The sequence below is a fragment of the Galleria mellonella genome, unplaced genomic scaffold (assembly GCF_026898425.1).
Source record: "Galleria mellonella isolate WM207_F2 unplaced genomic scaffold, CSIRO_AGI_GalMel_v1 utg96, whole genome shotgun sequence".
Lineage (NCBI taxonomy): Eukaryota > Metazoa > Arthropoda > Insecta > Lepidoptera > Pyralidae > Galleria > Galleria mellonella.
In genome coordinates this window covers 4083246-4097175 of record NW_026442179.1, presented here as the reverse complement: position 1 = coordinate 4097175, position 13930 = coordinate 4083246, and the positions used below count along the sequence as shown (strand labels likewise).

The 13930-nt window shown below is 37.6% G+C and overlaps 1 protein-coding gene across 4 annotated transcripts in view; it reads left to right on the top strand.

Moving 5' to 3' along the window:
* The window catches only part of LOC113523541 (teneurin-m), a 362252-nt gene that overhangs the window by 331783 nt on the left and 16539 nt on the right, over positions 1 to 13930 (top strand). For 3 of the 4 annotated variants that reach the window (XM_052902790.1, XM_052902789.1, XM_052902788.1), the window contains 5 exons: positions 8621 to 8782; positions 10270 to 10569; positions 10651 to 12447; positions 12811 to 13088; positions 13406 to 13622. In XM_052902790.1, the coding sequence (XP_052758750.1) occupies positions 8621 to 8782; positions 10270 to 10569; positions 10651 to 12447; positions 12811 to 13088; positions 13406 to 13622 (2754 nt within the window). The remainder of the gene's footprint in view (positions 1 to 8620; positions 8783 to 10269; positions 10570 to 10650; positions 12448 to 12810; positions 13089 to 13405; positions 13623 to 13930) is intronic. The other variant, XM_052902791.1, reaches the window with a different exon arrangement.

Sequence of the window (13930 nt, the reverse complement as noted above, 5' to 3'; positions counted from 1 at the left end):
TAAATTGAATCCATCTCATTCGTACGCAAGCGACCCTTCGAATAAAATCTCACAAATGAGTCCGTCGATAGCCGCTGGCGGGTCGCACCGCGATCTCGCGGGCGTGTGATGTGTAATAATTGCATATATAAATCAAAATGACATGCGTTTAATCGCGGATCCCTGCGAACCCTACCGGAAGCGGTGGTCGAAGGGTCCCGTGCCGTCTTTGTCGAGGAAAAAACTCTGAAGAAAAGCAACCCTCCCTAATGCACACAGTATTATATCTATTTGAGTATAAAGGGACGAAGTGTGCTTGACCTATGGATGTGCCCGGGATCGTCAGGGAAAACTTCAGAAAATATTCTAGTAGCCGTTAATGTACAATTTGATTGCTTTTAAGATAAGGACTAGGTAGATAACTTATAAAAGTACTTCTTTTATCTGTAAACATGGATGTTAAATCTAATTTCAAATTTATTATACTTCAGATTACCTTAAATCGTGAATGACCAATCTTTGAACATGAAATAAATGTTTTGAAATTCATATAAAATATTCTTACGCCATATTTAATATTTATAAACAAACTACACTTAATTATCAAACATATTATTATCTCCCATAAGACCAGTCGAACTGTCATATTGATGCAAAAACTGGGGTGCAACTGTGACAATCAATCAAATCGTGAACGCGGCAAACCGATTAAAAACAAAAACGCGACATGACAGCGCGCACCTGTCAACGTCACATCAACTCCCAGGGCGCGGCGGCCATTTTGTACAGAAATGCAAATAACCACAAATCGAGGGTGTAACCTGATCCGAACACTGAGCAGATTTATTTCATACGCGATATGATTTTGCCGCAATTGAGTATACCCACTGGATCACCCCGATACGTCCCGAGATAACGTTACGCCGTTGCGCCGCCTCGACGCTTCAATGGCTCTACTACTAATGGCACACAGAAGAGCTCACGGCCAATTACGTAAAGAAAATGCACATTTTTTTCACGCAATGGCAGCTCTTGTATGCACTATGAATGAGCCACTCAGTCCGTGTCGAATACCTCTCGTCGCGGTTCAAGATGGCGACAACGCATCTACCCACAGTACCAAATGCACATCGCACGTGATGAGTGATATGCATGCGGTTTAAAGTGGCGATTAATCCACATCTGAAAGTAATTAAGCAACCATTATTTTAAGTTAAATTTAACACGTTATTACTGCTCAACCTATATTTTATATTCATTTTACTTCCATACATGCTAACAACTCAGCGAGATTGCGATAAAACTGTGCACGAATTTTACTGCTTTTATTTAAGCTAACATATTTACAATATATTTTGTACAATATAAACGACGTCGCTTTATAATGTAGAGCGCCGGCCAACTATTGATTACCAGACTTTATACCCAGAGCTTATTACCAAAATCCTGATAGTTATTCACGTAAGAAATGTCCATCACGAATGTAATTTGGATATATGCGAAACCCCTCTGGTCGACGGGTAATCGCGTAAGCTCAATGACCTGTGAGGGGGTACGGCGGAGCGCGGCGGTAGCGGCGGCTAGATCATCAATCTCTATCAGGGTATCACCGCACGCGGAGCTCACACTTCCTGAAAAAAGCGACAACGAAAAATATGACTGCTATGGACACGTGCTGCGACACGTTCCTGCATTGAATAATTTCCTTACCCTTTAAACTACTTCGAGAAAAGAACCATTTGAGTACAGTCTTCGACATCCGGTCCACTACACTCGGTTATTAATGCTCCATTCCGGCTAATGTTAAACACAACTACTACGCACCCGAATCACACTCGCACTCTTCATACAAATCTTTTTGATAAAAAACCGTAATGTGCACGCATCAATATTTTCCCCGCGACCGGTCCGCCTTTGATTGCGCCCGCCAAATTACATTGTTGTTGAAGCAATTACACAAAACATTAATTTACGGCTCCAATCTCGTTTGTGAATCGTTCATTAGCGGAAAGGGGGAATCGCGCCGATACCTAAAGGAAACTTTTGACAAAAGTTAAGACGTAAACGGCAAATGAATCTGCATTATTCCATCCCCCCGCTTCCTTCGGAGACGATTGCCGACTCGCGCCATTCTTCAGATAAGACAATTAAATAACTATCTCGGCCCATTTATCTGTTGAGTTCGTTTTGTTTGTTTCTATTAAGCGTAATTAATGCCTCTGCGGACGGGTAAAGGTTAATGAAGTCGGGTCGAAGCCGGTTATCGGACATCTGACAGGCTCAACTTGAATCAAAAGTGCTCCGCCGGACTTCTATTGTCATCCGCGACTAATAAAGATATCGGTCTCCACTTTTTCGTCAGCTTCTATCCAAACATAGAGCTACATTCAACAAATCGGTTTATCGAAGACAAATAATCAATATGTATATACAATCTGGCGACACAACGCTGCGTAACGAGCTATGTCGACTATGTTTCTGTGTTGATTTGAGCTCGTTCTTCATTCTCTCACAGTTTGCACCTCGTCTAATATCGAATGGAATTTCCCAATTTCAGTGCCCTTATCGTCGGACCCGATGACACCTATGAATCTTGCTCGCACTCCAAATCCCTTCCCCTTGAAATCCATCGGCGGGAATCAGTCACCAGTGTAACTGCATTCTTCAGTAGACAGCTAATTTGGCCCCCCATTTACGTGTAAGTCGAGCATCTATCACGGCGGGCGTCTCGGCATTTCTTCCAATTTACCCAGTACTACTCCTCTATCGGAAGATTCAATGAATGATAACGAGCCTAATAAATACAGAGTCGGCTCCCCAAATAGCTGTAATTAATTTAATGGATTTAGACAAAGAAATATGTACAATAAGATAGTGAGATTAATGTTAGAACTCCACGTTGTTTTGACCATTAGCAGATGTCGGATATTCAGTTACGTGGTAACACGATCCACAAGTCCGAGTCGGTAAGTTTTTTTTTTTCTCTATTTACTCACAGGCACTAATGAAGGCACGGCAGGCAAGCGGCTGTCCCTCTAACGAGCTGTAACACTGCATTTTCCATCACCAATCAGCTACAATCTAACTTCGTAGTCCACATTCGCTTACCATATCAACGATAGACCATATAAACCAACAGTCTCTCGTTGAAAATTTAAAAGTGAAATTAGAAACTATGATTTATAGAGTTACAACTACAGTATCAGATATGTCCAGGCTTCTTTTTAAAAGATGCCGTGCAATTTCTTTAGTCAAGTTTCATGCGATAATTTTAATGTCTAACATATACACATACAGTCGTATAATGAGGTTACTATGCAGATTTCTAGTGTATCTTTGTTTTACTTTATACTTATACGGACATCTTCCTAGACAATGCATTAACATAACGGGCTATAAAAAGCACTTCCTACTGTACGAGCGACGAGCGGCTCCACTTGACTTAGAGGAAGGGTAGCGTCCACTAGCTTTATATCTGAAATCAGCGCAACATAAATTAGCGGACAGGTCGCGTGACGGACCGACTTAGCAACATCGTCTCCTTATCGTGCTCCGGAAACCACCCAACTAACCGCTCCACATAGCTGCCTATCATGAAATGTTCGACCTTAAAACCGGTGGCGAAAAAGTTCACATTCTCGAAAGGCGACGTATCTATGCGGACTCCGGAAAGCCCAATTTCAGCTCTATTTATAGAAGCAGACGGTGCAATTCAGTATTCAAACAATGACGATCGCAACCTACAAATAAGGTAACATTGCCAGTATGTCAACATAAATAAAGCTGAGTGTCCTTTAACGAAGCAGACGTTGACGTCGGGACACTAATAAAGACCGTACAACAGAATGTGAACTGTGCTGCTTTAGACTTAAAATTGAGATTGTTGGCTTAAGTGTCGAGGGTAGTAAATGAAGGTTCGCATTTAGCGGTCGTGGTGGTAGTGATATGGGTGGACTTCCTTTGTCTGGTAATCTTATCAGCATGGCAGGCCGCCGCGTCTTGACATGATACATTGCTCGTTCTATATATGTATTTACATTAATTCGCCTTTTGTTATATAGCAAACAAACTACGCCATATCCTAGCATTCGATTTGTTAATATTTCAAAGTTCGCTGATACATTTGAATATATGAAAACGCAGTATGAAATAGAATACATACATTTTAATATATTTAGAATCATAAATAGGATAAATACATATTGCATGATAAGATCAATGTATATAGCATTCAGATGCGGCCAACCGTAATTCGCCGATTAAAATGTACGGGTAATATCATTACGCGGGACCATTTTGCTTATAAGAGAGAGATATCGGCCTTCCTTTGAACAGCAACGGATTTTGCTAATGGTACTGTATATTTTGGTATATCCTTGTAAACTCTATGATATTTATCGTGAAATAAGTTATAAAAAAAACAATTAAACTGAAATGAATGAATACTAATGAAGAGATGAAAGCCTATTTGTTTTTTTCTAAAAATAAAGTCAAGGGGACAAGCTGGAACATCTGAATCGCAGGTCCACAAAGGCCAACCGTATTCGATCGGTTCGCAATCGCAAACTTTGAATACACCTCTTTCGGACTATCGAAAAGTTCCCGATAATGGATTTGTTCGAGGACTCAATTGTTCCACGATGAATGGGTACTAATTAAAACGAAGTCACGACGACGCTGGAGCAAGTTCCCGATTGTTTCTGAACTATAAATCGCAGTGCTGCTCTCTCATATAAATATTTCGCCGGGTTCCATACCCTGTCCAACTTCGATGCTAAATTTAAAATCGAAATTGGGTTATCGCTGCATTGGGAAATAAGCGGCTTAAATGCGTCCATAGCGAAGTAAAGTAACATATTCATATGTTGTTATAATAATAATTCTGTACATAATTATTAAAAAAAAATATTGCAATATGTTTCTTATTAATCTATCACAAAAAAAATTTGATTTATAAATTTGTAAAAAAGTATTTGGAAACTTTAAAAGAAAAATATGTATCTTTGATTGATGTTTAACTTCGCACCCGATCACTTTTTAAGATATATAAAAAATTCTTGTTTAAAAAATTACCGATTAAATTTTTTCCTTTTTGTTATTAACATCGTTTGGTGGCTTTGCGCATAAATATTTTAGAATTCTAATATATCATTGATCAATCATAAAACAAGAGTGAGTATAGTCTCTATACTCATTCATGTTTAAATCAAGATAAGGGGTAAATTCTAAATTGCTTCTGGAATGTTTCACATAACGAGTTTAAGATTGTGGGCACGTGTTGCCGCCACGTCTCTTGGCTTCTGAGATTGCCCAAATGTATCCCGTTTGTGTCGGTGTGTCTCTCACACATGTACATCTTCCACAACTCATGCATCAACGTCTCAACTTATGAAACTACCTGGAAAGAAATATATGTTTGACAGTTTGCATTCTAATGTCAGTAGTTTCTTTATAACATTGCATTTTGTGTAAATACTGAAACAGAACTATGAAAATGATCATACTCGTAAACTTATAATACAATTAGTGCAGAGAAATATTAGATCTTCCTTAAATAGCACGGTAAGTATAATAAGAAATCACGTTGATCGAGCCGAGCGCGACCGCAAATGAACCGAAACACACCCCCTTTATCTTGCAATAAGTAAGCGAGGTTTGCTTTTCTAGCGAGGAAAATAGCGGCTTCCAAACGGGAAGCAGTAGCTGATGCCAGATGGCTGGAAAAATATAAAAATAAATGAACCGGAATATGGGTAGTGGTCTCTATCTGATTGTTATTCAGTTTTATGCATGCAGGAGCTAATAAATAACTTTATTACTGCACGCCAGAATGACGGCGGTGAATTCTAAAAAGCCGCATACCTTGCTCATTATCAAAACAACCAGATCAAAAAGCAGACCGACCCTGGAAAGGCAATTCTGGAAAGTTAAATGTAAAAAAAATTCGTTCCTTTACGCACAGACAAATCCCACGGCGGCGTTCAAAATCGCGTTCCCTTTTTAAAGTTGAGACGATTCGCGTAACGAGTGTCGAATTCTCGGGCCCCTGGGCACCCTCCAGGAGACGAAGTGTCCCCCGGAGGTGCCTCAGTAATTACCCACCATTACAGACAAAAGACACGGCTCGTCCGATTACCATAATTCCCAAGCCCGAGACGGGATATAAATGGGCCACATTTTGTAGTAGCACGACGGTTGACATGTGTATTAATGACTATACTTGTCCTCTTAAATTAGGTGAGGGATCTGGTGATTTAGTTTTTCATTGGCGATGAACGAGCCAGGATAGATCGGCTAGTCCGCCGGTTTGACTCCATATATTTATCCTCTCGCTTCGTGATCTATTCAACAAATTACCCTATTCCGGTATATTTAAACACTTTTTTCGTACGAATGAAAAAGTTTCAATTGCCAGGCTAATTGTTCTACCTAAATTTTCTTATGATCTTTTAATATATAGAACGTGCACTGAGACCAGTTTTAACGAAAATATGTATATATATATAAATCATTAATCTCTAATTACTGCCGAGAGAATCGTTCCAAAGGGCGCGACCACAAAGGGCCGCTGACGATATTATCGAGAACCATTTTCTTTTCCGCGATGAAACTGGGGGCGATCGTGAAAAAAACAACACAAAAACCCTTTTAAAATTAATTGAGTTTTCTTGCGGCTACATCGGCCGCTACAATAAATTAATTAACGCTCGAAGGAATCCTTAAAATTTGTCGAGGATCAAAAGTTGGCTGAAGTGGGCCAGGCGGGGAACAAGACGCGAGGAGCGCGGCGGGCGCGCGCCACAGATAATACTTCGATTTTCCATTAGGCTATATTAGCGATGGGAGAGGCCTCTGCAGCCGTACGGCGCGCCCCGCGGTTTGAGCAATGGCCCCCGTTCTAATATATTTCCTTTATAACTAACTAGCGGAACACGCGATCTTTGATCCATTTGCATGGGCCGATCCACGCTGCTATTTGTTTACGACCAATTACCGTGGGCAATATTCGCCCTTAATTGAATTTCAACTTGTGAATTTTCGTGGATAGAAATAATTAAATTTTTCCACTGTGAATGCTTCTTGCCCAACCGCACACAGCTGAGTAGCTTTTAACAATGCAAACGAGGTAATATTTAATAGTACGATTCGATAAATCGACATGTAATTTGATCCAATATTTTATCTCAATATATTTCGACTGTTAATAGATGTAAGGGTAGGATGCGTATCATATTGCGATACACAGCGTTACCACCAAACATTTATTACAGGAAACTGAGAATTTTAGGGATTATGAAATATAGAGAGTTTATACCAGGTCTTATACATATATGTCACGAAACATGTTGTGTTTACGATAAATATTATGACATGAATATGTATTTTAGTGTGTTTGCTTTTCACGAATCCTAGTATGGTTTCATTTTGTATACCTAGCCGAATTTATTGGTCATTTTATACAAAGAGCGGCATATTAATGCACAAGTACATTTCATGGCGGGTTATACGAAATTAATCATATTATGGTTCATGTAAAGAAGCTATTTGAACCCTCCTCATTGTTAACATCTGCCAATAGGCCTTTGGAGCAAGATAAGCAACCTTTACCTTCACCAGCGAAGAATGACGCCCACGCACATTTATTCATACCGCGAGATTTTCCAACAAGCCCGCAGCCCGCTCGACTATGTTCATTCATTATACAGTCTGCTCTCTTCGTAATTTGTTTCATTCTCCTTTATTGGCAAAATGTATTTTTATTTTTCTTTCCAACTTAAGAACTTTTGTCCACCGAGTTTCTGAAGTAAGCCGAAATTGAATTAAGTCCTCCGAATATTTATCTTGTGATGAACTAGATATTCTATTTATGAGTTTTTCTGAAATTCCAATTTTGTTGCGCTGCGCTAACAATACGAGCTAGGTAATTAAGATAAATTACGTTTACAATTAAATCTAACTCGGTTTGTACATCTACATACACCTACGAACACTCGGGAACTTAATTAGAGCGATTTAATGCCGATTAGTTGGTACTAAAGACGCCGCGTGTTTTGTATCGATCTCCTAATAAAGAGATATTAGAAAGCATATTGTACGTAATTTGGAGAATTTTACTTCTATTGAATAATTTAATTTCAAGCATAAAGTATTTAAACATTTTTTTTTTATTATTTTTGATTAGTTACATTGCTAAGTATTGATGTAGTAATATTATACTACGTATTGATGTAGTAATATTATAATATTATTATACTACGAATTGATGTAGTAATGTTATTTAAATTTGAAAATCATTATTCCAGTAATTATTAAGTGATTGAAATGTTTTTGAAGCTTGCGGAACTTGAAACCGTTTCTCAAGCGTCATGCGTCAGAAAATTTTCCAAACAATAATTATTGAAATATGATTTTTGTTATTTTAATAATATTTCTATATAATATTTATTTGTTATTCATATATGAGATGATATAAAATTTATTTTTTAACTGTTACGCATGAAGTAAAATTTTTTCACTATTACGTGTTTAGCATTTTAATGATAATAGAATTTAATTATACCTATAATTGCATCATCGCAACAAGTGAAATCAAAGTCATTTTAAATGACCAACATTAAATAAAAACTATTATTGTCTGCAGGTTGTCTTCTGGAGGGTTCTCGGTTACCGCCTGATGTGCCACCGCGGAATCCAACAATGTCTCGACTGAACGGCCGCATCACGGGCAATCCCGCTGACCTGGCCGACTTCGAGCCCTCATGCCTCGTGCGTACGCCCTCGGGAAACTTCTATGTGCCTTCAGGTAACACTTCTATTTTTATTAGTACTCGTGTGAAGGTGGCGCCCTGCTGTCCTTTATCATTGCTTACTGGATGATGGCAGCAGAAGTACAAAGCAAATAACAATCATTTTAAAAGATCCAAACATGAATTTAAAAAATCAAAGGCTTAGGAAATAGCATAGGATAGTTCACCCCTTCCTTTCCAGTGGGTGTCGTAAGAGACGACTGAGAAAGGTCGAGGGATGGACAGCAACGTCCCTCTTAAAATATCTCCAAATGCTAACTGCGGTTGCCATTCCGCCTGCCAAGCATGGCAACTACTGGCTAAATCCCCCAAAGGGGAGGCTTGTGTTCAGCAGTGGACATTTAAATGATATGATGATGATGATGAATTCTTTTAAGGATGTCAAACAATCTGACAAACTATCTATTTGTTTTTAAACGACTACTATAAAAGAACATTATCAAATCGTCTGAATATTTTTGTGGCTATGCTACGCAATTATCTACATAGCCAATTTTCAAAATTATTTTTCCAAACTAGAGTTTATTCCTGAGTTAATCCCGTTTCAATATTGTGACGATTTAAGCTACCCCTTTGTTTGCGAAACATAAAACTGCTTGATACGAAGCAAAAACTACTAGTAATTTTGGCTATATATTTAAACACGCAATATTTACTATGTAGGGTACTTATAAAAATGTCGTTATAAAGTATCTACGAAATATCTGGACGTTTATCGGTACCTTTATGACTGAAGTCTTTTCCCGCAGAACAATATGTCCCTGTTAATTTAAATTTTAAATTCTCTAGTGTATTTTTTCAATATTTAAAAAGGTGTCTGCAGTTATCTTTAATTCTATTCCGATATATTAGTACCTTAAACAAAGATATAAGGATATTTAATTTAAATTAAGGTATAACAATAGTGATTATGTTTATTAAAGCATTTTCTAAAAGTTTAAGAAATGTACTAATTGCTGACTGACATGCAACTACTCGTAATGGTATATTGTTTTTCGTAAATCCAGTAAATAATCGTTATCTTAGACAAGACACGGAGCGATTTTGTTATAGTTAATATAATGCTCGAATAATATACGTTCATAAACATATCTATCGTATAAAATTATTATGGCATACGATATCGCAGTAACTATTTCCATTAATATATACCGACTATCATTTGTAAAATGACGTATGTTCCCGATAAAATTCTCTAGCGTATATTAAATAACTCCAACTACGTTCTACATCACTTAATATCGGATATTTTATCAGATTGTACTCGTAGCTTTCGTAGACTTGACAATGTAAGAAACTGTTCCTTGAAATAAGGACATGTTTCCAAATATATCAGTTTAAATGTTGTAAAAAGGTTGGTATTTTTGCACTAAACCTGTCTTAACTATCAAAGTCTACCCTTATCTAAACACATCCAAGTATTTAAGGAGTTATCCAAACCCTTTCTTATCCCCCTACAAGTAATGTATAATCACATTTTCAGGGGACATACAAAAGAATCCGTCAATGGACTACAAGTCGAATTCATCGTGTAGTAGTCCAGGGAAACAAGACAAAAGTACCTTGGAGAGGATGGAGAGAAGCGACAGGTCTCACCCGGCGTTCGGTGCGCCGGTGCCCGTCCTACCTGTTCGTAACAATCTCCGCGCCTCTCATTTCCCTCCTGCTGCCTCACGGTTCCACTTCAGGAAAGGCCTCTCTTCTAGATGCTCTTGGAAGTGTACCGCAATAGTGTTCATAATACTCTTCGTTCTTCTATTTGCCATCGCCTCTTACATGTCAGGTAAATATAACAGTAATTAGTTGGTTTGATACTATACTACATTTATGATAATTAACCCACATTATATATTTTTGTCAACAGCCTCATATTTCGTCAACTTGTCATATCAGAATTCAAAAGCTTGTACAGTACTAGTCGGTGAATCAACAGAAGTATTTCCAGCGTCGAAGGCAACGACGCTCGAATCTAGTAACAAATCGCTTACAAGACCACACCAGAGTGCGCCTTCCTCGGGCTCAGGTAAAGAGGAAAATCATTCTCGCCCACGTAGAAGTGTAGAAGGGCATGCTTCTGTATCACCTTCTGTTTCTTCCATGGATTCTTCCACTGCTGTAGATATGCATGAACTAATCACTACGCCTTCTGTGAACACTGTTAGTTTAGTGCATGGTGTGGCGTCGGTTCAATCCGATGAAACTACCATCACTCAACCAAATGAAGAAGATGGGAAGGGGTCTAATACGGCTTTTGTGTCTAGCAATATTAATAACATAACAGTGACCAATAACATAAAAGATACTAATAACGAATCAGCTAATATTGGTAAAGTAATGGTAAATAATACTAATCATCAAAACTTTTCGTTTGATAATTTAGTTACTAAGGAACCTAGTATTACAACTTCAACAACTTATACCACTTATAAAAATGTCATGACAAATAAAAGTATCATTCCCATAAAGGGTAGCACAGTCACTAGCATACCTACTGAAAAAAATAAATTGGCTGTAGAAGAACCAATTGAACCTTCGTTAAATTCTATAAATAATGCTGCTGAATTGAATGAGGAACTCGACAATAATAGTATTGCATACGAACCAGAATCTATGCAAAGTGATTCATTTCCGTCGATATATTCATACGGTCTATTAAAGCTTGAATATCTAAAGTTACTAGCTAAATTGAATGACGTTAATGAAGAGTTACATATACAGATAAATGACGAAGACGATCTTAATAAATTTCGTTACAAAGCTGAAGCCAGTTCGCTTGAAACTACGTTAGGTTCAACAGGAATAATAACCACAACTACCATACCAATAACATCTACCTTAACTACAAATACAAATAAACCAACCACGTATAATAATGTTGAAATAACTAATAAACAAACCACGTATGAGAGTGCTGATTCCACCACTACAACTCTATTGACTACACATGAGCATGTTGGATCAACATCATCATCACCATCGAGTGTCACTAATCCTAACAATGTGGTAACCAATACAAATTCATCAACAGAGAAATCTAATAATGAAACTTCTACTGTAAATATTGCTGCTGAGTCTAGGGTTCCAGATGTAACTTCTAACCCAAAACACGTTTTGATTAACTTAACAATATCTGCTGATGACAATGAAAATTCATCTTATAAACCACTTTATTCATTAACAGTGACAGTTCCTACAGTTGGTGATAGTAATGAGATTCCAACAGTAAAAATTACTCCAATGGACTCTGAACCTACCGCACCAACTAATTTCAATAAACCTAAGATTGTCGAAGGCACCACTAAATCAGATAAAGTAGTCGATACTGAAAGTATATGGGGAGGAAGTTGTGAATGTTCTTGCCCCGTGTGTAATGATAACTCGACTGATGATTTCTATGAAGATTATATGGACAAAACAACAGTGGTTCCAAAAAATGGTACAACTCTCGAAAGTCCTGAAATTACGAGTACAACGGAACTTTCAACTTCAACTGAAATTGAAGACTTTGCCGAAGTAAGTATAGATACGAGTACTGAGGGAGAAGCTACAACTACCGACGGCACCGACTATCCTACTCAAACAGAAGAAGTTGCTTGTAGTACAGAAGCTCCAAAATGTGTATGTCCAAAGGTTAAACCTCCACCCATACTTATATTGGAAGGTGAGGTCATTGAAATTGAATTCGATCGACGAAACAATGAATAATTTACTAACCAACACCATTTATATCACTATGCAGGAGCTATTTACGAGAACAATTTTATGGTGTTTTAACTGACTAATATGCATGATCATCACAATGGGTTTTTTAACATTATTAGCGCTTTTTCAAATGCATGAGCTATGAAACTGGGGTTTTATTATAGAAAGGGTAGACAAGTAATGTAGTAGTAGTATAATAGTATATTTAGATTGCTATAAGGTATGAAAAATAATAATAACAATCATCGCATTTGCATGATTTACAAATCTTGAAATATTAAGTTAAATATATTATGAAACTAATCGAATATTTGTATTGTAGGTGCGCGAACATTCCCCGCGCAGTCGTTCCCACCAGACGGGACGACATTCAAACAAATTACTTTAGGTGAAAAATTATCAAAAGAAATCCCTCCATATAGTTATTGGAACATGCAATTCTATCAATCAGAAGCATCTTATGTGAAATTCGACTACATGATCCCACGAGGAGCTTCAATTGGTGTCTATGCGAGACGAAACGCACTGCCAACGCACACGCAGTATCATATATTGGAAGTACTAAGCGGATTCAAAGCGAGAAGTACAAGGGCATCACATGTAAGTGTTCTTAATATTTCTGTGTTTCTTTGTAAATTAGAAAATCAACTATTTTACGGTCTAACTGATGAAAAATAGTACCCATGTAGTAAACATGAAAGCTCCATAAGCATAATGCGTTGCCATTCCTGTAACTTAACTGTCGTCTACCCCCAAAATAAAACAATCATGTCACAAACTTAATGGCAGAAATACAGGCGTTACAAAGGTAACCAAGCAGAAGATTTTTGCACAAAGTTTCCCTAGAGTAAATGATGTAACCTGATTTATCTATAAACAAGGAATATTATATAATTATACTTTATGGTTTATTTTAGCCATCTGTCAAGAAAGAAGTAACACATTATATGGAGCAAGGCCACTGGTTTTTGTCATTGTACAACGACGATGGGGATCCTCAGGAGATCGCGTTCATTGCTCTCGTAGCTGAAGATATGACGCACAACTGCCCTAACGGTTGCTCAGGCAAAGGAGAGTGCCTTATGGGTCATTGCCAATGTCAACCAGGTTTCGGAGGAGATGACTGTAGTGAAAGTAAGATTAATTTTATTTTTATTATTACCTTTTACCAACAATTTTAGAACCATTGCAGAATAAATGGTGTATCATGATAAAATACTAGATTATTTTAAATTGAGAACACAATTGTAAAAAACACATTCACTTTGCTGAAGGAGTTTTTTCGTTAAGAAAACAAACACATATACAGGTGAACACACAAAAAATAAAAAACTGTATTGTTTTGGCTTCTATTGCACTGGTTCAGAACCCTCATACAAAATTTTCATAAATATCTTCTATTTACGGACATCTTTTCATCATTACCCCATAAGCTGACTGAT